At 41.4% G+C, this 24015-nt stretch overlaps 1 protein-coding gene across 2 annotated transcripts in view; it reads left to right on the forward strand.

The window, feature by feature from the left end:
- LOC108673796 overlaps window positions 1–24015 on the forward strand; it is a 31835-nt gene that overhangs the window by 3678 nt on the left and 4142 nt on the right. The window contains exons 1-3 of one of the 2 annotated variants that reach the window (XM_018161667.2): window positions 18783–19182; window positions 21318–22466; window positions 23083–23163. In XM_018161667.2, the coding sequence (XP_018017156.1) occupies window positions 19159–19182; window positions 21318–22466; window positions 23083–23163 (1254 nt within the window). In that variant the 5' untranslated portion in view covers window positions 18783–19158. Of the gene's footprint in view, window positions 1–18782; window positions 19183–21317; window positions 22467–23082; window positions 23164–24015 lie in introns of those variants that run through there. The other variant, XM_047880127.1, reaches the window with a different exon arrangement.

Raw genomic sequence — 24015 nt, forward strand, 5'->3', positions numbered from 1 at the left:
GGTGCAGGTGGTGCGGCTGTTTGCGGTGCTGGTGGTGCAGGTGGTGCAGGTGGTGCAGGTGGTACAGGTGGTGCAGGCGGTGCAGGTGGTGCAGGTGGTGCAGGTGATACTGACACATTTGTTCAATTCTTGAAAAATATTTCATAAATATGTATCTCATTATGTCTCGAGTTCATGCTTAAAAATTTATCAGGCGTGTTTGCTTGTACTGAGCATTTTAAAAATTTAAATTTGTAGAAAGTTTTGGCAAACCTGTCTATTCAGGCGGATAATAAAATGAAAATATATTCCATTCCTCTAATTATGCATGCATTCGCCTTAGAAGGCCGACACACCGCAGCCTATGCGGTCCGTTAACAAAAAATCCTTACAAAAACTGCGGTAAAACCAGATTTTCTTGCTCCGATGTCCGCAAACTTGGAGAAGAGCAAGGGCCTTGGCATTTTTTATGAGGTTTTAAGGCCTTTTTGGAACTTTTTAAATGATTTTTTATTTAACGTGCGAAGCCAGGGATATGCATGCAGGGCGGCCTTATAACACTTGAACTGCGACATTTGGAAGCGAGATTTTGGTTAATTTTTTATATGAATGAGCATGCTACTAGATAAAGCTAAGGAAAAATATATGTTCAGACTTGAAATGCCTAGCACCATATCGAACCCGGTGGAAGTCTAGTAGCTTCTTCAAACTATCGCCAGTCATGAAAAGATCCGGTCAAATGACACGAGTTTAGATCCTGTCTCTTATACACATCTAGATGTGTATAAGAGACAGGTATAGCGCTATAGTCTTGTAACACGCGCGGTATAACGCTAGTCTCNACCAGCATTAAGTAGCACTAGCATTAAGTAGCACCAGCATTAAGTAGCTCCAGCATTAAGTAGCACCAGCATCAAGTAGCACCAGCATTAAGTAGCACCAGCATTAAGTAGCAACAGCATTAAGTAGCACCAGCATTAAGTAGCACCAGCATCAAGTAGCACCAGCACTTGTGCCTCTGCTACGCAGCGTCCAGCACGTCTGGGCGCGTGAGCGATCCTTGCTTCCTTCAGAACAATGAATAGAATTTTTTTCTTTTGCGTATTGAGGGCAGGAGACATGGCATGATGTTTATTGAATGGTCGCCGGAGCCATAGGCTCGTGTTATTGGACAGCTTTACCCTCACTCTCTGCCTAGGGAAACTTCAGCGTGCATTCTTTGCCTTTTCGTACTTGGCGTCGACCGAAAATTGCCATAATAAAAAAAAACTCTGAATTCATCAAGTATGTCCGAGCAAAGTATCAACTTCGTCATGTGAAGCGCAAAAAGTTCGAATTAACCCGCAATAAGAATTGAAACGTATTACAATTCAAGTTTGTATGAAAAGAACTGAAAATGTTCCTTCCAAGGCATTGGGGAGGCTGGGGTTTGGTGGGGAAGGAGGCGAAAAGTCGCTGACTACGGAGAAACTGTCCGTTATATATGGCGACGTTTGGCAACTCCCCGTCCTCGTAAAGTTGAATAAATGTCACCTCATAATCGATAAAGAAAAGCGACATTTTGCTCGATTTTGGAGTCATTTAAGGGTAAAATAGCACAATCTATATCGGAGGAGATAACATCCGTTGTGTGACAGTGAGCAGGATGCATTTTATGCTGGATAATAAGAGGAGTTGTAAATTATGGCGGTATCTGGCATGTGGTCGGCGGCAATTGCCATCAACTCGAAAATTACGTGTGCTCGCGGAAGACAATAATCATAACACTAAAGAAATAACCCAAGATCTCGGCCAAAAGTAAAGGGAAGCCTGGGGAAAAGGATGAAAAATACATAAGATTTTATGGTTTAATCAACTGGAATTGGCTGCAGCTGACGAACTGGTCTTGATTTAAAGAAAAAATGTTAGAAAGTTGAAAGATATCGTGGAAAGTAGTTTGGAACGCGTGTGACAATTACGCTAGCGGAAATATCAAAGCTTTCAAGGTTTTGGGGGCTAGGACGCGAAACATAATCTGGACACAAGTTCCTGAATGGCCTAATCTTTATTGACCATCTTAAGGGGGGGTGAGGGGAGGGGGCCGTTTGCAATAGGCCGTGCTGTAGAATCGCTGCCAGACGCGTCTCACCCAAACGGCCTCCGATAAAAACAAATGGAAGGAAAATATTTCGCTGACGGTCAGCAAATTTTTGCCAGCGGACATTTTCCTGTCAAGCCTCGGTCATAGACGATCAAATTATTTGCTTTGATTGCATCGTAAGGTAAGGCGAGCAATGGCGTCATGAACATCATTGGTGGCAACGAGGAGCTTATTTTCTTGGGAGACAGCATCGCGTCATAGAGAAATGTTTTTTATTGCAGCGGCCGCGGCGGCCTAATGAAACCTGCGCGCTGACACTGGCGTGCGTACGGTGCTATTCCTACCAGACTGATGCGCGTATAGTGCTATTCCTACCAGACTGATGCGCGTATAGTGCTATTCCTACCAGAGTGATGCGCGTATAGTGTTATTCCTACCAGAATGCCACGCATATAGTGCTATTCCTACCAGAGTGCAGCACCTATAGTGCTATTCCTACCAGAGTACTGCATGTATAGTGCTATTCCTACCACGGCAGCACTTATAGTGTTATTCCTACCAGAGTACTGCATGTATAGTGCTATTCAAACCACGGCAGCACGGATAGTGCTATTCCTATCAGAGTACTTCATCTATAGTGCTATTCGTACCACGGCTGCGCGTATAGTGCTATTCCTACCTGAGTGCCGCGCGTATTCGAAGAGTGCTATAGAGTTGGGAAAGCAGCGTTGGTCAGGCGGCGTTGGTCAGGCGGCGTTGGTCAGGCGGCGTTGTTCAGGCACCGCTGATGGTCAGGCGGCGTTGGTCAGGCGGCGTTGAGCCTGTCTCTTATACACATCTAGATGTGTATAAGAGACAGGCATAATGCTATTCCTACCAGAGTTGTGGGTTAAGCCTTTACTGCCATGCCGGCACACGCGTCCTCTTATCCATAATGCTACTGTGTTGTTAATTTTTTAATAAGTATTTTACTCAAGATTTTAACCTTGTATCCTGGTGTTCATTTACTCGCAAAGATAATCTATATTCGCCTTAATTTTATTCTATAGACTGGCTCGGCAAGATAAAAATCTTTGAGCAAGTGTAATTCAACACGTATTCTTGTCTATTTTTTTAACCAAGCGACCTAAATTTAAGAAGCCAGTACTAAATTTTAAACGTCACGGATGGCCACTAATGATGTGGTAGTTCAAGTTGAGGTCCAATGCAGGCAATGCTCATTGAGAAACATCCACAAAATGCTTTTGTTAAAATAAAAGTTTAGAGAACAACTGAACCTTTGTTGCCTTACCCAAGACTGAATATATTATGAAGAGTACGAAATATATAGGATCACTTGAGCCACAAACGGTCTTACATCAGCTGCAATTGCACCACAATGTGCTCTGTATATAAATCATCTTCATCATAGTTACTGGTCACTCATGACGTCATCACTGTCTTGCTCAACGCTGCTAAAATATTGTCCTCACACTCTTCATTGCAGAATTAAAAGCTCTACTTGGTATCATGAGGTGCGTTCTAAATTATTTATACTTTTGTAGTTGTGGGTAGAATGTACAATTTGGTTTCTGCTAAAGTAAGTTCTCATTTTCTGAACGGTTTCACTTTGTTTATTCGGCGTGAGGAGAGAGTCGAAGAAATTTTCTTAAGTTATGACTCAAAATTTTTGAACAGTTTTCTACGTGATTTAGAAAATTATGTCATTGGTAGACTATTATACCGGTGATGTCATTCAAATTCAAACTACATTTTTTGTACTAAAGCATTATCGTGTTAGTGATAAATGAATGTATACCTCGATATTAAACAGTACTTAAATATATTTTATATCAATTACTGTTTAATTACTCAAATTTAAATTCTTGATAAAAATTACAAACGAAAAAAACTATATTGAATAAGAAATGTAATTTATGCTCAAAGGGTTGTAATGAATTCATCTCTTAAACCGTTGCACTATTTAATTTTAAAAGCGTAAGTACTAGTCATTCATTATTATTAATGATACAAACTGACGGAAAAGCATTGTCTGAATGTTCTACTATTTGTTACTGGATCATCAATAATCATAATTAATTAAATTCGTTAATAATCCTTCAATGAGCTAGCGATTTATTACAATTTTCTCGATTAACCATTATGAAATTTCAAGTCGCACGCAATCGATTGACATTTAACCAAGATAAATGTTTCTCTCGGCAAGTCCTACAGAAAAACGTGAAATTTTAGCGAAAGATAAAAAAAACTCGTCAAACTACCGCTATGTGACGTAATTCGTTGACAGCTTGAGCTTATCGCTGATAAGCTATCGTCACCTCGATTGAATTATATATTTTCTTCATAAGAAACGTGCATTCTCTTGACAAATAATTGAATTTCTTATTACAAAGATAAATACAGTCAATTTATTTATTGTCCAAACGCGCCTCTCGGATACTTTTAGGACCAGTCGTGGTGTTGTTATGTCGTGATCATTTTTAGCGAATTTTCTCATTCATGGAAAAAAGGCTCTATTGTGATCGTCATGTCCGTCCGTCTGTCTGTCTGTCCGTCCGTGACCACGTTTTCGTAGACGAGAAAATACGCTCTCTGTCACTCACTGCAGTGAGTACTGAGTTATATTTTTTTCGCTTTCGCCTTCGTTTGTGACGCATTTGGTTTTAAGCGGAATCCAGTACATGAACGGAATTTAAAGCATTATCGCTTTATTTCAGTTCAGTTACGTTGTAAACGAAGACAAAATCGAAAAAATTATCACGAGGTTCCTTACGTTGCAATGAACGCATGTGCAAATTTTTATCGAGCTGCGTTCATTAGTTTGAGAGATAGTTTATGTTCACTGAACCTTCGAGACCGGCCGGCAGACCAGCCGGAAAAGTGTCCGAGACCGGTTAATTATATTATAACCGGTCCGGTTAATTATATTATAGCCGGTACGCGCATAGCACCTCTCGGACAATTTTCCGGCCGGTCATATACATAATTAGTATAATGACGACAAAATTAATTTAAGGTAAGAATACTATTGACTTGAGACGTTCCGTTGTGTGTGTGTGTATGTATGTGCGTAAAAAATTTTAAATTCAAGTAACTTGTCTGCACGAAGCATCGTTGTCTTCCAAAAGAATAGCCTATTTCTCTCGAACCCACCCTTCTTCCCCTCTATAAATCCCCCCTCCTCCCACCAAGTGGGACGAGGCTGCCTCGTAGAGGAGGAAGTTGCGAAAGTTTCCTGCGCTGAATACTTGAAGGATGATTCGCAGAAGCACATACCTCCCTTAACCCTGCCTTGACGCGCACTGAACGACGCGGTTGGTTCCGACCTAATGTTAATCTAACTTTGGGTATCCCGAAAACACCAGGACAAAATCGCGAATTCAAATATTATAAAAATTTATGGTAAAATTCCCAATGAATCTATAACCGTGGCATAAATTTTTCAGCCAAATTCACAATATTCGTGGGTTTGCTGGGAATGTCGGCCGCGGTGGCGGATGAGCTGCCGTCGGAAATGCTCGGTCAGTGGGCCTCTCGTGGTGCCTGCTTGGCGCCATGTCTGTTAGTGTTTGAGATGACAAACACAGCACATGTTTCAGTTGGCAAACACATGCAGCAGCACATGTTTGATATAACAAAAATATGCAGCAGGACATGTTGGAGCTGACAAACACGTGCAGCAGCACATGTTTCAGTTAACAAACACGTGCAGCAGCACATGTTTCAGTTAGCAAACACGTGCAGCAGCACATGTTTCAGTTATCACATGCAGCAGCACATGTTTGAGCTGACAAACACATGCAGCAGCACATGTTTGAGCTGACAAGCACATATGTAACAATATGAGTTTGAAATGACATATATTGCGCACAATGTACTGCAACCTGCGTATAAATGCATGCATCATGCGCACACCGTTCGTACACCTAGCGTGAATGTGCATATGTTATCGTAGAGCGTGCGCACAGCGTACATACACCATGCGTATATGCACTTTGCGTGCAGCGTGCGTATATCGCAGGTATTTACTTAAAGTAAAAGTACGCAACGAAATTTGTGCTGTGGATCCCAATGACAAAATGATTACGTCATTAAACGTCATTACACGTCATCACACGTCATCACACGTCATTACACGTCATTACACGTCATCACACGTCATTACAAGTCACTACACATCACAAAACGTCACAAAAGGAGCAGTTTCAAAATTTTTACTTTCAGGCCACGGCGCACAAAGCTACACACCTGCCATACAGAAAGAAGATTGCGCTGCCTGCTCGCATCATACATTATGTATAGCAGGGTTAATTATAAGCTGCTACCCACATAAGCTCATTAATGGAGCGATGCCCACAATATAGAGTGATGCCCGCACTGGAGAGTGATGCCCGCACTGGAGAGTGATGCCCACTCGATCTGGAGAGTGATGCCCCCACTTGAAAGTGATGCCCACTGCAGAGAGTGATGCCAATTTGTTGAATAACGCCCACTCTGAAGAGTGATGCCCCAACCTGGAGAGTGGTGTCCACTTTGGGGAATGATGCCCACTCTAGAGAGTGGTGCCCACACTTGAGAGGGATGTCCACTGTGGAGAGCGATGCGAAACTCCATCGCGGCAAAAGCAGTGCCCGTGCATTTAGGCTCCAAGGGATATGTGGAACATGTTATACTACACATTTCCCATCTCTAACTGTGAATAGCTATCGTATACCGACCGCCTGACTGCCCGCCCGAAAAATTCAATAAAACTCTCGAGAGAATAGAAACAGAGGTGGCCAAATTGGGATAACCTTCCCTAAATATTGTGGTTGCTGGAGATTTAACCTAATACGCATGCGATGGTCACACTTGGACAGTGAAGGACGGCGCAAAGATCAGGATAGGGCCCTGGCAACACAACTACTTCGATTCGCTAGGCAAGTCAACAGGTGCACATGCTGGTACTAACTAGAGAACACAATATCCTGGATCTGTTCTTCACCAGTAATGAAGAACTGGTTGCTGTTGTTCGTGTTGAGGAGACCGCACTGTCAGACAACCGACTAGCGGTGGTCGAGACAACAATTGGGATTGGTAACAAGTCCAGACCTACATCTCGAGAGGGCCTGGCTGGGCTAAATTTTCATCATCAAAGAACAGACTGTGAGGCCACTGGGAACGAACTCCTCGAAGTCGACTGGAGATCCGAGTTCCAGGAGTTAACTGCCGAAGCAATGTACAAGCTGTGCGCTGGGTTGTTCTTCCCGGCATCACACGCCGGGAAGAACGACCTCCAAACGGCACATAATTAAAAGGGACAGACAAATCCTCACGAGAAAACGAGCGAGTTTGAACAAACAGATAGCGACCGCCTCCAGGAATATGGAGAGGCGGAAGTTGGTGCATCTAAAGAAAAAATTTGAGGAAACTGAACGACAACTGCAGGACTCACACAAGGCTGAGCAACAAGTAGCGGAGATAAGAGCGGTGGCTGACATTCGGGAAAACCCCAAATATCTCTACAAATATGCCCAGTCAAAGGCCAAAATTTGAGCCTCAGTGGGGCCTCTGAAAAATAACGATGCTCTTATTGGAGATGACCAGGGCATGTGCGAACTGCTAGGAGTGCAGTTTGAAAAAGTATTGTGCAACCCCCGATACCTAAAAAAGAAGAACGAAATTGGAATCCGTCACGAACTGCCGGGTGGGGCGCGGGTGCTGATGAACATTGAGTTTGAAACACCGGATCTAGAGAGGAGTATCCAAGAATTATCGACTAATTCGGATTCTGGGCCAGATGGAGTCCCTACAGTGTTACTGAAAAAAATGTGTCGGTCCAGTAAAAAATTTAAAAGTCAAAATTAAAAATGTGTCGGTGCAGATCCCTCTGACTGCTCTGGAGAACATCATTGAGAGAAGGAAACGTTGCTATATAGTGACCTAAAGTTAGGGCCAGTAACCCCAATCTACAGACGAGAGACAAACCCCAAAATAACAGGCCGGTTACATTAACATCACATGTAATCAAGGTATTTTAAAAGGTCGAGGCCAGAAGGTTTGTACAGTACATGGATCAAACTGACGTTACTGTTACTGGAAAAGTTACTGGAAAATCACTAGTTCACCACCAAAGCCTGGCCATGCAGGAGGAGAGGCAGGGGTGGACGTGGTGTATTTGGACTTAGTGAAAGCATTTCACAAAGTTGACCATGGAGTGCTCCTCAGAAATTTTAGACTATTGGAGGTCGGAGGTGATTTGTTGGCATATATCTACAACTTCCTAACTGAAAGACTACAAGCTGTCGTTGTTGGAGGCTCGACATCGAACGAGGTCAGGGTGAAGGGTAAAGTACCACAGTGAACGGTACTCGGTCCAATCCTCTTCCTAATCCACATCGCCGACATAGATGTGGCAGTGAACCACGCCTCTGCATCGTCAGCCGCGGACGACACCAGGATATTAGTGGCAATTACGAACAGGACAGACTGCGAGAGGTTGCAAGAAGGCCTCTGCAATATATGACTGAGCCCATGTGAACAACATGCAGTTCAACGGGACCAAGTTTGAGGTTCTGAGGCACAGAGGTAGCGGAAGAGCTGGTATGGAGCACCACTACATGGCACCTGACGGCTCGGAAATCGAAGAGAAGCGACTCGTTCGCGATCCAGGAGTGTTGATGAAAGATCAGGTAAATTTTGGTGATCACTTAGCGGCAATAACCGTAAGAGGTAGGCGACAGATGGGGTGGTTCTGGCGGACGTTCAGAACTAGAGAAGCGGAACTGATTATCACACTCTTTAATTAGAGCCCTTGTAATACCAATTCTTGAATACTGCTGCCAGCTCTGGACCCCGTTCACACTCGTCGCAGTGCGGCAGCTGGAAGGGGTCCAGTGAACCTTCACTTCCAGGATCAGAGGGATGGAGGAGTTGAACGATTGCTGGAAGTTGGAGCGCCTGGGTCTGTACTCACTGCAGAGGAGACGGGAGAGGGATGTCATTCTGTACACATGAAAAATAATAACCGGAATGGCACCAAACTTTGAAAGTGAGAACTTTAGGATTGAAACATACCAAAACCAGAGAAGGGGCAGACTGTGCAGTATCCCCACACTACGTAACAGATCCGCGGTTAGATTTCAGTCCCTGCGGGAAGGATCTCTTTCCTCAGCAGGGCCGAGGCTGTTCAACGTCCTACCAAAGGATCTAATGGAGGGGGAGTTCACGCTGGAGACCTTCGAGAGACGACTGGACGTGGGCACAATCCCTGATCGTCCGCCCCTGCACCACCACCAGCGGCGGAAGCAAGCAACATCATCGTGCATCGACTGGCGCGAAAGTCAGAGAAGCCGATCCATCGTGGCCTGGATCTGCTACGTCTGAAGCATATACTAAGGATATTAAGGATACTAGGGCATAAGATACAGTGAAGAACGATGGCCACTTTGGAGAGTGATGCTCACACCGAAGAGCAATGCCCACTTTGGAGAGTGATGCCCACTCTGGATAGTGATGCCCACTCTGGAAAGTGATGCCCACTCAGTGATTGGCACTCTGACAAACTTCAGAGAAATGAAAAATTATTTCATATTCCACAAACATTATTTCCGGATAATTGAAGGTTAAATTAGGCTAAATATTGCTGGAATGCGCTCACACGAATGCCCTGACGTTTTTATATTAAGATGAAAATATTCATCGGAGTTGTTGAATAGGTAGTTTAGTTTTACATACTCGCGTACGCAATCAATGCGAATCTGCCCATGAATCATTAAGCATCTAACTCGAGGATATCAAATCTGAATCCTGTAGGGATGGCGGTGCAAAAAATCCTTCATCACTTCTTCGCATCAATAGTAAATAATTGACAAATGCATTTAATTTAATTAATTACCTTAATTTCATTTTAAAATGAGCGAAACTAAGGCAAGGGAGTGCGGACGGACAATCACGAGTTTCCTAACTTCGTTCACGCCGTGTCATTAATAACTCATATCTCCTAAACTCTTCCTTGCTCGTAAAGTTAATATATATTCTTACGTAATAACTGTAACTATTTTTCAGAGGGTACAAAGGAGGGCCTGCGTGCGCAAGTATACGAGGTTGCAAAAAAGGAAACGTGCTCGCTGTGCCATATTTAATCCAGTGATATCTATATATCTATATCTATATTTAGTATAAAGAGAGCACATATACTAAAATGTACACCAGAATTAGATATATACTACAACGTACATTGGGTCACTATATAAGTACAAGAAAGTACACTGGAGCACTTTATATGTATATATATACATATACTACAATGTACACCGGGTCACTATATGAGTACTTGAATGTATGTATACTGGGGCACTACATGTAGTAAACCTATATATATAGTAAACCTATATACTACACCTATATACATAGCTTATAACTGAGGATTGCAGCCTGCAACGAAGATATGAAACAGAGTACGAAATAGAAGCGGAGCTGGGACTTTGTCATTCCCGTTCAAGAACCTTTAGGAAACCATAAATCAGAAAGTAGCGAGAACTGACATGAACTGGTATATACCGGTCATACTTGTATCCTAATTATTTAATCGTAATCTTTTGTGCGGACACTGCGAAAACCAGCGCAACTTGTGACCAGACTTGCAATTGCTACATTTTACCCAACAAAGATGCCCACATGAATAAACCTCATCAGCTCATGGTTGGTCAACCATAATACGGCCACCAATAGCCTGGTTACAACGGTCGTTTAGTATTGTGTTTGGCGTGCACATTAAATTTCATTATTTTGCGGATGTTGCAACGCCAACCCGAGTTCAGGACAATTATATACACTAATTATATCCATTAATAACTGTGTTCCGCGGCAGCGCTCATGGCATGTATTCTGGTCATATCTCTCCTTCGCTCAACGCGTGTCGTAATTTTGGGTAGAAACACTACAATTCATCCTGGGGATTCCACAAGTATTTATTTTTTTGTTCTGTCTGTAAATCCAAAATCATATCTATCTTGCCGTCTCGTCTCGCAATCCTTATTGCAATTGAAAGTTGGTTTCTACATCGACCTCTTCATTGCTGTACTCGAACTGCTTATAAAAAGGCACTTTCGACAGCCTCGATCGCCAGGCACATGTTAACGTAAAAGTTCTCTCGCATCTCAAATGAATGAAATGTAACAGTCTGAAATCGAAAAGGTAATTCGCAAGAAATGGTTAGTAGTTTTTATTTAATATGAGACCAGTACTAACACAGAGACTAGTATACTAACAAAGAGACTTGTACTTACACCTACACTTGTACTAACAGAGACTAAAACTAACAAAGAGACCAATACCAATACACAGACTATATAACAGTCCCCAGCTTCAAATGATAATAGCAACATCGAACTGCTTCGAAATTTTAGCTAGTCGAGTTTTGATCAACGCTTTCCAAAAATATAGCAGGCTTAAAGAAAACATTTTAGTTTTTATATTTTAGTTGTAACGTATTTTTTCACTTGTACACACTCGTGCTTAATTAATGTTCAGCTGATATACAATTTTTAATTAGCTATATTGATCAACAGTTGATGTGTAGATTATCTAACCGCGTTGTGTTGAATGCCACAAGCTTTTCATTTCAGACTTTATAAAGAGTATTTATTCTGATTTTTTTTATTACCGCTTTTCTTAAGATTCTATGGATTATTTTTCATAATTATAAATGATGTATAATAAAGAAAACTATTTCAAATAAGATCCAAAACTGTCCCTGCACTAATTTCTTGCGTATCGGCTGCAAAGGTTGAAAAAATGAACCCGGTCAACCATTAATTCTTTATTAATGGATAATGGTAATTCTTCAACCAATAATTGAAAATGAATTCTTAATCAAATCCTTATCAGATAAGCAGGACAGCGCGCAGGATGTTGTGATATGACCCATTTTGACCGTTTGTTCATCAATGAATATATCGTATCATTCATAAGCAATGATGAATGAAGATAACGTCTTATCATCGCAGTTCCGACCCTGGCGTCGCCGAGACGCTGCGTTGAATTGCAAGACACTGACTCACATCTACGCCCCTTTCAACTTGCTTATCGGCCTTTCGCACGCCACTTTTCAACTGACGCATCAGCGTTTCAAGTTTCACTTTCAACTTATGCATTAGCCTTTCATGCGTCACTTTTCAACTGACGCACCAACGTTTCACGCGTTACTTTTCAACTAACGCGTCAGCCTTATAAAGTGTTCGTAAGTTCTAAGATCATCGTAAGTTCTACCACGAAATCGTCGTGAAATTACGATGGTCGTAATTTCACGACGGTAGTAAGTTAAGCGATGATCACAATATCAAAAGTGTTCTCAATTTCTACCGTTATCAGAAATTCTACAATAATCGTCAGTTCCAAAAACCAATACATGGTTTGTTTTACAACGATTGTAAGTGGTGACCTCAAATTGTACGACGAACGTTTTCAGTCAGGATTCGTAGGATGGCATTGCTAATACGCATGAGGCTGCGTTCGTGGCAAGCATTTCCTGGAGCACTTCACTCAATTCCGCTTCAAACTTCCCCGCATTGCGACCTTTAATAAATTGATTGAGATACGACCATCGTAAGCTTTAGTCTTTGACGCGGATACTCGAAAGTAATCCGGCAGATGAACATCGTGGGGCAAATGCCCAAATTTGCCGCGGTAGCTCAAAAAGTCATTTAACCTTGTTATCCAATTTAACATGCCACATTAAGAACGCGTTACCTCCTAAACAAATGCAGTCAAAACCCGTCAAAAAAACAGTCACCCGATAAATTGGTTTAATTACCCACAGTTTTGATACTTAACCCCCAATTTGGCCGCCTCTGCGCGTTGACCACCGCATGAGGTCCGAGGCCACTGTTTGCTGTTGATCAAATAATAAATAATGTGGACGGATGTGGCATTCAATTCTGAAAAACACACACGATGCTGCAGATGAATGACAAATGCTTTCTAAATATCCTATTATGAATAACCATAAATTTATTCAATTATGTAAAGGATACAAAATATACGGTTCCAGGATATATATATTATATAAGTATACGTAATTATATAATATATATATTTTAAATATATGTTTATATATTTAAAAATATACGAAGCCAGGATATCAAGACCAGAAAATAGTACCATATGCAGAAGCATTAATCTCGTGTCAGAAATGCGGCAGAATAACTATCAATAAGTGCAATCTTATTAAATTTTCATCATTAATTACCACTTACCTTTCAGAGTTGTAACTTTTTTGACAATTTCATACTTGTTGAGTCATCACAATTCAATTGTACGCTAGGAGCATTTACCTACAATGAAATATGCATGTACCGATCGAGCGCATAAGATGACTTCTCGTGGATAAAAAAAACTTAATTATCCTGTTCTGGTAAACATAAAATAAGTTATACATTTTAAACAAAAACTGCACAACTCTACGGAACATTTGACGATCAAAGCAACCGCACAGCATTTATGAGTATGATATGAATGATATGAATGATATGAATGATATGAATGATATGAATGATATGAATGATATGAATGATATGAATGATATGAATGATATGAATGATTCGTTTCTTCGCCCCGTATTCGCATGGCGGTAACCATCGTTACCAGGTACGAATATCATTAGCGACGGGTTATGTTTCTGTATACTCTTGTTACCAGGCCTGTAGGTACGAATACCGTAGACAACGTTAATATACCAATACATACAATTTGCTTCTAGTGTTTCTCGTGAGTAACTTTTCTTTCCCCCGTGGTCTCATGGCGGCCTGCAGCTAGGTAAGAATATCATTAGCGACGGGTGACGTTTCTGTACTCTCGTTACCATGCCTGTAGGTACAGAGTAGACAACGTTAATGTACCAGTACATTTAAGATCAATTCGCCGGCGCGGAGCGTTCTGATGAAATTAAGCGACCGCTTCTCGCGCCGTCTTCCCAGTCCTCGACTACCCTTCTCAGAAATCGGCTGTTGGCGGAAACATGTGCACTTCATCGCAGTTATTTCCTTCTTGCCATACGAACTTAGGAGTGAAGTTATCATGTATCAGGCTACGATGAATGAATTACCGTGCTCATCACATCATGGGTACTCATCATAACCAAGATGAGTATCCTAAACAGGATTATTAAACTGACCAAGATAATCGTCCTGCAATTAATGTATCCAAATAAAGTACAATAATGAAATCAATAGCAGCGATGGAACGGTGCTTTGATTGGCCAAGTTTATCATGTTATATGACCGACGCCAATCTTGAGTCATTATTACAAAATGATCCGTTAATCCACCCATGAATTACAAAGATTAGTTAATTCACTTAATTAAATAGGCATAGTTAAAGCTGCTCAAATACGTTCATAGACCATTATTCCGCAGCGTAGATCGGCATAGATAAGCACGCACGTTGGTTCATATATATGTATTTTTTGTCCTTGCCATAAGCCGCGATCTGTTTGATGTAATCTGTTAATTGAAAATGCGTTTACAAACAATGAAGAAATTACGCGCTTCTTATCCTTGGGAATTTTTGAGCTTGTAAATTAAAAATTTGTTTAATAATTTTGCGCGTGTTTTTAATAATGTCTATTTTTCGGAATGAGCGACGGCATCAAGGCTTGCGATGCTGATATGGATAAGATTTTTCAATTAGAGTCCGTTACGGAAGTGTTATTTGCCTGAAGGTGTTGCGATACAAGAGATATGGCAGGTAAGTCGAGTATATTGCGCACGGGCAAGAGACATACTGCACAGTCTTATCTCTGCCGAGACGCGGCTAGTATCAAGTGGTGCAGTTTGTGAACAAGAAGTTGTGCAGTTTGCTGTTTACAACATTTCGTGTACGATCAGTTGGTTTGACTTCATTGAATTGCGCAGGAATTTCCGAGAAGTGGTCCCGTATCTCACGAGGATCTTGACGTGCAAAGACGTGTAGATAAGGTGAGTCGTAATCACACTTATGCACAAGTAAGGTGTCAACCGCTGTTAGGCATCAAATGTGGGTTAATCTTACTGATGCAATAGTGATTATAAACCTCATTGATGCTGGTGACAACTATAGTAAGGCACTATAGGTGAGTGGTTATTTAACTAATAATCAAGTGTATCTTAATATTAATAATGCATTACTCCTACGCGCGTATAGTTACTATTCGATCGTTACTCGACCGCCCGCTCGTCACTCCCTCATGCGTTTCCCTCACATGCATTACATCCTCCTCATCATTATTATTATTATTATTATTATTATTATTATTATTATTATTATTATTATTATTATTATTATTATTATTATTATTTTATTCTACGGAGCATTTATCGTGGCGTCTGGTTCAAGCTAACTTCGAGGGCACGTCACACATACGATTAAAAGCAAGCGAAAAACAAATAGAAGCAAGAAAGAATGGGAACGGATAAAATGATTAAGCACTAGATGCATAGGCTTTGCAAAATATTTCCGTCTTTAGACATCGACGAAACACCTGCAACTCATGTTTCATCTCCTTATGAGTGGACTTCCACGCCCATGCTGATGCGCCGCCTTCATCGTCCACTGCCCACAGACACATCCCGTCACAATGGCACCAGAAAACGTGACTATACCGTGCATCTGCTCCAATTCTGGCTATATGCTTTTGCTCTCTTTTTGCTGGTAGTTAGTCGGGAAGAGGCGCATGATCATGGATTTTGCCTAAGAACGTATCCAATGGGCTCTAAAAAGCCTCTAGAGTGAAGTTTTTCTCTCGGCTCAAAAATACATACCGGAAAATCTGAAAGATATGGGTCAAAATTAGGTTCTAGTCCGGATATCATCTTCCACGTGTTCAGTATTATATTCCTCTCCCTTCCTGGGTATAGTCCCAGGTGCGTCAGCGTCTTCCGGCAGTTCACCTCGTCCCGCGTTCTGCTAATTCTTGCAGTGAAGGACCGTTGGACTGCCCAGCTCTATAATTGCTGCATCGCACCCACTGTATACGCGCCGCCCAAAGCTGGCAGCAGTACTCCATAATTGCGAGCACGTGAGCCCTGAAGAGTGCAATCATCATAGCTGCAAGCAACTGCTTTATGCATCATCTTGTCCAGCTGAGAGCAGATGCGTGGTGTCCACGTTCCACTGTCATCGCGAACTGCTCTCAAAAATTTTTTATCCAAATAGTGACCCACTTCCTGCATGTGCATGTAGCTCTGATGCGTCACTTGCCGGATAAAACTGGGTCAGGATGGTCCACACAAAAGCAAGAGGGGCATTGCTGTTTGGACAGTCTCTAAATTTTTCTCAGTATTCGAGGACGACCTGCCTTCCGTGGCCTGGAACTGCTACGTCCAAAACACTAACGAATGAGCTAAGAAGCAGCAGCCAAATAACAAGGGCAGCGGCACCAACAAAGAATGTAGAGACAACATCATCAATAGCACCAGCAGCAGGCACAACAACAGCAGCAATATTAACAACTACAACGGCATTAGCGTCAAAAGCAGCAGCAGAAGAAGCAATGAAAGCAACACGAACCGCAACAATATCAAAAACATCAGCATAAAAGCAATCAATGCAACACGAAAAACAGCAACAAAATCAACAGCAGCAGTAACATCAGCAGCAGCAGTCACATCAACAATATCAGCAGAAGAAGCAATAAAAGGATCGCGAACAGCAATAACAGCTGCAGCAAAATCAACATCAAAACATCAGCAGCAACATCCGTAACATCAGGAGAAGAGCAATACAAGCAACATAGTGAGCAACAACGGCAGTAGCTACATAAACATCAGACGAATAAGCATTAAAAGTAACACGAACAACACCAGCACAAGAAGCATTATAAGTAACCTAAACAACATCAGCAGAAGAACCATTAAAATTAACACGAACAACACCAGCAGAAGAACCATTAAAAGTAACACGAACAACACCAGCAGAAGAACCATTAAAAGTAACACGAACAACACCAGCAGAAGAACCATTAAAGTAACACGAACAACACCAGCAGAAGAACCATTAAAAGTAATACGAACATCAGCAGAAGGAAGCAATAAATAAAAGCAACTTGAAAAATAGCAACACCAACAAGAGTTCGTCGCAGCGCAAGATCGGCTCTGGCATTTCCTCGCACGTCACTCGGCGGCGTCTGCTCAGTGCGCGCGAATTTTCTGCGAACTTTACAAAAAAAAAACTTTATAATCAACCAGTCTAGTGTTAGCTCTGCATCATTAGGATAAATTTTGATACAAAATCCGCAAGCAAAGCACTGCAATTGCACTTAAAATTGCTCAAACAAGTGGCTATAAATTTTCCTCTCAACGTCAAGTTCGTTCTTCGCAGCTGGCCATCGAAGCTATTTTCGTTGTCTGAACACATACTGACACGTTTATCCTCACATAGTCTCCTGATATTAACATACAAATTTTAGTAGAGGTAATGCAGTAGCGAGAGCTTAATACTCGTATAAGACGAGATATGTTAATTTTAAAGGCGACATGCACACAGGCCATGGGCCTATTTCTTCAACGCCGACACTTCTATTCTATTCTATTCTATTCTATTCTATTCTATTCTATTCTATTCTATTTTATTCTATTCTATTCTATTCTATTCTATTCTATTCTATTCTATTATATTCTATTCTATTCTATTCTATTCTATTCTATTCTATTCTATTCTATTCTATTCTATTCTATTCTATTCTATAAGAAGATATGATGAATTGGGCAACATGGTTATTAAGTTCCGCAACCACATGGCATTGTGGTTCACTTTTTTGTAATTATACAAGTTATACAACCTAGCGGTTCACTCAATTGTAAATTGGTTCAGCGGTTCACGCTATCTCGTTCACATGAGATTTTTTTAGCATTTCAATTAATCTCATTCAGAAACGATATCTTAAGCGGTTCAGTCAATCATAATCCCACGAGAATTAGTTCAGTGGTTCACGCTATCTCATTCACATGATATTTTTTAGCATTTCAATTAATCTCATTCAGAAACGATATCTTGAGCGGTTCAGTCAATCATAATCCCACGAGAATTTGTCCATCGCTTCACGCAATCTCATTCAAAAGCGAAATCTTAAGCGGTTGGTTCACTGAAGGATCCTACGCTGGTGCAGGGAACGCTTTCACAAGTGACGCATGCAAGGTTACAGGTGCGCATGCGTAGTCTACAGATCCTGTTCCATAAATACCGCAGCTTCCGTTCAAAAATCCCTAAAGACAGCATCACGTGCATACCCACATTCCTGGCACAACGTGTTCATCTCAAGGTGTTCTTCAGACTGGAACACCGATGTCGATACAATGTCAAATTACATATTTAACATACAAATCCAACAATCCTGTAAGCTGCTTTTCTAAATAGCTAGATTATGTACATGAATTTGATAATAGTGCAACTGCCTACGGTGTGCGAGTCAGAGAACCAAATGCGGGACTTTTAAATTAAGCAACGAAGTATAGAAACTAAACAAATTTCATTCCCAAAATATCGCAAAAAAATAAAAATGAAGATACATGCGACATTCGGGATAAAAATTGAAGTATAATGCAACCTTTGATGCAGTGAAAAACACAAAAGTAAGAGGAAAATTTGCAGTGGCGCGATCGCAGATTCTGAGTAATGAGTCGCGTCACCGAGTTCTGCATTTCCTCTTTTAGTCTTCGTCATACTCGATAAAACGTACGGGGTGGCGCAGCGCCGCCCAGTTCCTTGACTGCTGCTATCGAGGTGTGATGTGTGGGCACAGCGCTCCTGTCACTGCCGCCTCTTGCATCACTTGTGAAACTTGATTATCTCCGGTGAATATTTTGCCCTAATCAGTGCAAATCGTTAACTTCCACGACATATTGTGTGTGCCTTGCGAACAGTAACAAACTGAAGCCTTGCTTATTTGTGCCAACTGATGGTTAAGTGCTATATAATAGGCATTGTACCCGTATTTCAATTGATAATATATTAGTAACAAAGCTGGAACTTGAAGTGAAGGAAGATCGCTGCGCTGACCAAGCGAGGATTAATCGGTTTGTTTAGTAAGGTTGTTGCGTGCAGCCACGATTGCTCCGTCAACGAGACCAGCCGGTGGGAGCAGCATGTGGGAGCCACAGCTGCACTGGGTTAGTCATTTAGCGAATATTGTTTAATAATCGTGTAATTGAATAAATCTATTAAACCAATCAATTGGTGACTAGTTATAAGACATAACTATAAACTAATATCATGTGTCAGGACAACAGAATCCCAGAAAACTAATCGGAATACCCACTAATCGTTTAATCCCTGACTAATGATAATAATTTAGGCCCATAGTGACATAGTTGTGGTCTTATATATAATGTAAATTCATCAACACTAAAATATAATACCTAATTCACGGAAGCATGCATCGTTCAAGGCGGCCTAGTGAAAACACGGCGGCCTTTTTCCTGGAAATTATTCTCTCGCCAACGCAGAAGTCGCACCTCCAGGCAGAAAAGTAACTGCTCTGTGCTCCTGCAGATGAGCACAATAGCGCCATAACTAAAAATGTTGTGAATGTTTCACATCATTTTTTTCGGACACATAGGTATATATTGCTGAGGGGTACCTACTCACTTTCCAGAATTTTACGTTGCACACAATTTACTGAATACAAATGCGTGTATTTAACAAAAAAATAAGTTTTTGTTCTTTCATTCAGGTTATAAAAATACACGACTTCTATGCCCAAACGGGCAAAGAAGACGTATCGAGTTAATCGTAGCCTATTAATCGCTTTGGAAGGTGGAGGTTAACTTTAGATGACCTCTCGATTGATTAATTTACTTTGATTTACCTATTTCTTTCGTATGCTAGAAGTCGCAAAGATAGCGGCTTGCAACGATTACATTGCCATCGCTGTTGTGGTAAAGGTTCTATTTTATCCCCTATTTGTTCTCTGAGAAAAAGTAATAAAAAGGTATTATTTTTCCTTTTTTTCTTGATATTGCTTTCATCATCTCGGGCATTTGAATTTGCCCTATCGTGCGAATGATTTGAACGTCCTCCTTCTAATTTCATTCCTGTACCACCCGTGTTTACTCGGTTTAATGTGCGAGATGACTTATTTCAATCGTCGCAATTTAGGCTGGACATTGAACCGGAAATTGAATGAATGACGTCATCATCACGTCACCGACTAGCTTCGGGGCGCAATGGGCGGCGCGCGTGCCTTTCAAGGCGCTTATGCTGTTTAGCAGGCACAAAAAAATTTTTTTGGCTGCTCGTCTCGTGACGTGAAATGTACCGCCTAAAACCAGCTTTTTGAAGAATCTGGGCTTACATCAGGATTGCCAAGTTACTTTTTTTAGAAATACTAAAAGTTAAAAATAATTTCAGTCAAGTTTTTCCGAGAATTTTTCCTGTACCAGGTTACCTGTAGATAACGACGTTATTGCCGGATAGAAAGAGAATTGGTTATCCTGCCGTGACCCTAGATTATTCAAAAACTGGTTTTGGGGTTATTTTTCATGTCACGAGACAGGCAGCCGATTTTTTTTTTCGTGACTGCTAAACTGAAGAAGTACCAATTTATATCACCTTATTGGCCTAGGTTTAATACAAGAATTCACATCAAGTCATCAACAAATGGGAACATGTTCAATCATGCGGGCACTTTCGTTCACTCACCACATCGAAGTATATAAGATTTTGCTATTATTTATGTTGTCGGCATCCACTCGCATGTCAGTCACTATTGCACCGCATCATCGGTTCGACATTTCCGTGTTTCCAACTTATCTCAACACTTGAATTTTCTAATTTTTTCGTGAAAACGTCAAATTTTCATGGTAAATGAACGGCGCTGCGCATTCATAAGATACTCATTTAAAAGAGCATTTCCTATTGCCATCGCTATCAAATAAATTGGAATCTAACCTAGTTTATGTCCTGATCATTCCGACTACCTGTGTCAATTGACACAATTCCATGGTTGTGTAATTTTTTCAATCAAAGTTTTCAATATTTGCGTGTTTTATTGTGTGTTCGCTTATTATTATTATTTTATTGTTGCTGTTGTTCGTTTATTGATTTCATCCTTGTAGAGTGGCATTTACTTAAGTTTTTTCTTATATTTTACACAATGCTTGCATCTGACCGAAGAAATGGTCTTAGAAATTCCTTCAACCTCAATTTACGCGACTTGGAAGTACTCATAAGTGAATAAATCAGTTTACTTTCAATATACAATTTTAATAATATGCAATTTTAATATACAATTTTTTTCTTGCAGGGTTCAACGCCTCCAGACAGGCAGTCGCCGCCAGAAATGGCTTCGCCATCTCCCGCAGAGATGGACGCCTCGCAAAGGTTATATTTGAGGTGGAATAACCACGGTTCTCACCTCACGCAGTACATAAACGATGAGTTCTACAAGACCTCAACGTGCGAGTCCTCAACCCTCACCGACGTTACCCTAGCCTTTGAGGATGGAGTCAAGATTCAAGCCCACCGCCTCATTCTTGCAGCATCTTCGCCTTACTTCAGAGAACTCTTCATCTCGGCAGACGAGAGCGCACAAGGCCTCAATGCTCATCCTTGTCTGATATTCAAAGACGTTAGGAGTCTCGACATGAAGTTACTTCTCGCGTACATGTACAAAGGGGAAGTGGAGTTGCAAAAGAAAGAGCTGAAGGGTTTGTTGTCTATTGCCAAAAGCCTCAAGGTTCGTGGTTTAGAGGAGGCGATATCCATCAACGATTTCACCAATAAAAGCGCGGAGAAAACTTCGCTATCTTCAATGGACGCCGAAGACAGAAGTATGACGTCTTTGGAGGCATTTGAACGCTCACGTATACACGACGCTCTGGAGTCAGAGTACTTGAATAATATGAAATTTTCTGGTTCCTCCGCGTTTACTGAAGTCATGAAAGAGAAATTACGTTCCAAGTCCAGCACCCCGTTGTCCCGGCACGAGTCCCCGGCACCACTGTCCCACAAAAAGGAATACTTGCCCCACAGTCCCTCCTCCTCGGAAAGTCCGTCCCCTAGCGATGAAAGGCCGTCGTCGCAGCGACCCATGATGATCCCTTCGTCCGTACTGAGCCCCAGCCTGACATTCTACCCGCCATCTTTGGACCGACACCTGAACCGCCCCGACGTCCTCTCCTCCGACAGACGCGACATCAAACGCGCCAGTTCACCTGATGGAGATCATCTTCCGGTCAACCTCGGACATTCCATCCACCCTTGCTGGATGAACAGCCAACCGAGCTCCCCTCAAAGCAAGCGTAAATGCGTGTCACCTCCACCACTGCCCCAGTCTCTATTCCCCTCATCCAGCTTCCACTCGTCCTTTCCCTCATTCAACTTCCCCCTCATGCAAGCCGTAGGGCCATCTGCTTCCCCCCTGGATATCTTGGGGCGGAATAATTTTCCACAGGTGAGCTTAACTTAATAATAATTCAGATATTTAATTCTTCTTCCGTGTCATTGCAGAGTTTATCATTCGGTAGGATTGAAAATGTTGCTCTAGGATTCTTGATTTAGTTTAAAGTGTGATTCTTAAGGCTTGTCATTACTTCTTAAGCTAGAAAAGAAATCGTTTGCTTAAAAGAAGATGCAAAAATGTATTCTCTTGCTTCTAGCGTGTGGTTGCAGCATCGTAAAATTTCACGCGCTTTAATAAATCTTGCAAAAAAATCCAAATTGCAATGTTCATTGCTATCTGACCCTCCATTTATTGTGATGAACAGTCCTAATATAGATTATGATGAACACAATCACTTGATGGTACACTTGATAAGACGAATGGGTCACACTTTCCAAGTTGTGACACACTTTCTGCCCGTTGTAATGATAAGACTTTAGCTAGATAAGACTTTAGTCCCCGAACTGGGTCAAAATGGCGCAGAAAGTGACAGACGTGCAGCGCAAAGTCTCACTCCTTTTATGTATTCATGATTGTAACGAGAATGAATTTTCTTGCATTGAATTGTTTGTGAATGATTTGTAGGTGGAAGGAACAATGGAGTTTCTTATCAATGTGGGTGTTTCAGATACCAAGAATTGGGTCCGTGTCGGTGAAGAAAGACTTAGCCGCTAACGACGACTTCAGCAACTACCCCGACGATGACCAGGCGAGTGTTTATTGTCTTTGCCGGGAAACGGTGTTTTTTTTATCGGAACTTTACGTCGTTTTTGTCCGAAAGCATTCTTTACTTAATCTTTGTGTTGTCTTTGTTAAAACTTTGTTTAACGGTCCTGTCCACCTTTGGAGGGTCGCACTACCCTCGACCAACACTTGTCTGCAGGTTCCCATGCACTACCATCTTTACTTGACTTGTCTGCAAAGCTTCTTTACCTTTGCCCTGACTGCATATAGGTACAGCTGTACCTCCATTCTGTAAAATTATGCATTCTGATAAGCGTTAATATATCATGTGTATATTACCGCATGCGTCTAAGGTCCGCAATAATGTTGACGCTTATTCATATCACTCGCGACAAGAGCGTCTTGAGACATCACGTGTTTTGGTCATGTTACTTCAGTGCAGAATGTCCGATAAGAAAAAGATAGCTGATTCGCAGTAAGATATACATTAAATGACAATGCACGACCAAGTGACATGATCTGCAAAAATTTGGGGTACAGGGGCAATTTCTGCCTACAGATTCGTGTACTTTTATGCATCGGTTTCGTACTTTTAACTCAGGCTGTGGGATCGCAGGAATAGAAACACGGGAGATCTGTATTATTGCAGACCATGTACGATAGCAATCCTGGCTTTCGAAGATTTTCACTTTATGCCCAATTTGACATGGCATAATTTGCATTTTACCTCATTCACAAATGTTGTCTTAATTGATAAAAAACAAAAGTAAAGTAATCATTCCTCCATAACCTGAAGAAGCGCTAAAATCTTCCTATGAGAAGGGAAGGATAAGGTTGATAATTTGCCCCAGTTTGTTAAGAAATGCTCCAAATCTAT

The sequence above is a fragment of the Hyalella azteca genome, unplaced genomic scaffold (genome assembly GCF_000764305.2).
Source record: "Hyalella azteca isolate HAZT.00-mixed unplaced genomic scaffold, Hazt_2.0.2 contig4675, whole genome shotgun sequence".
Classification (NCBI taxonomy): Eukaryota; Metazoa; Arthropoda; class Malacostraca; order Amphipoda; family Hyalellidae; genus Hyalella; species Hyalella azteca.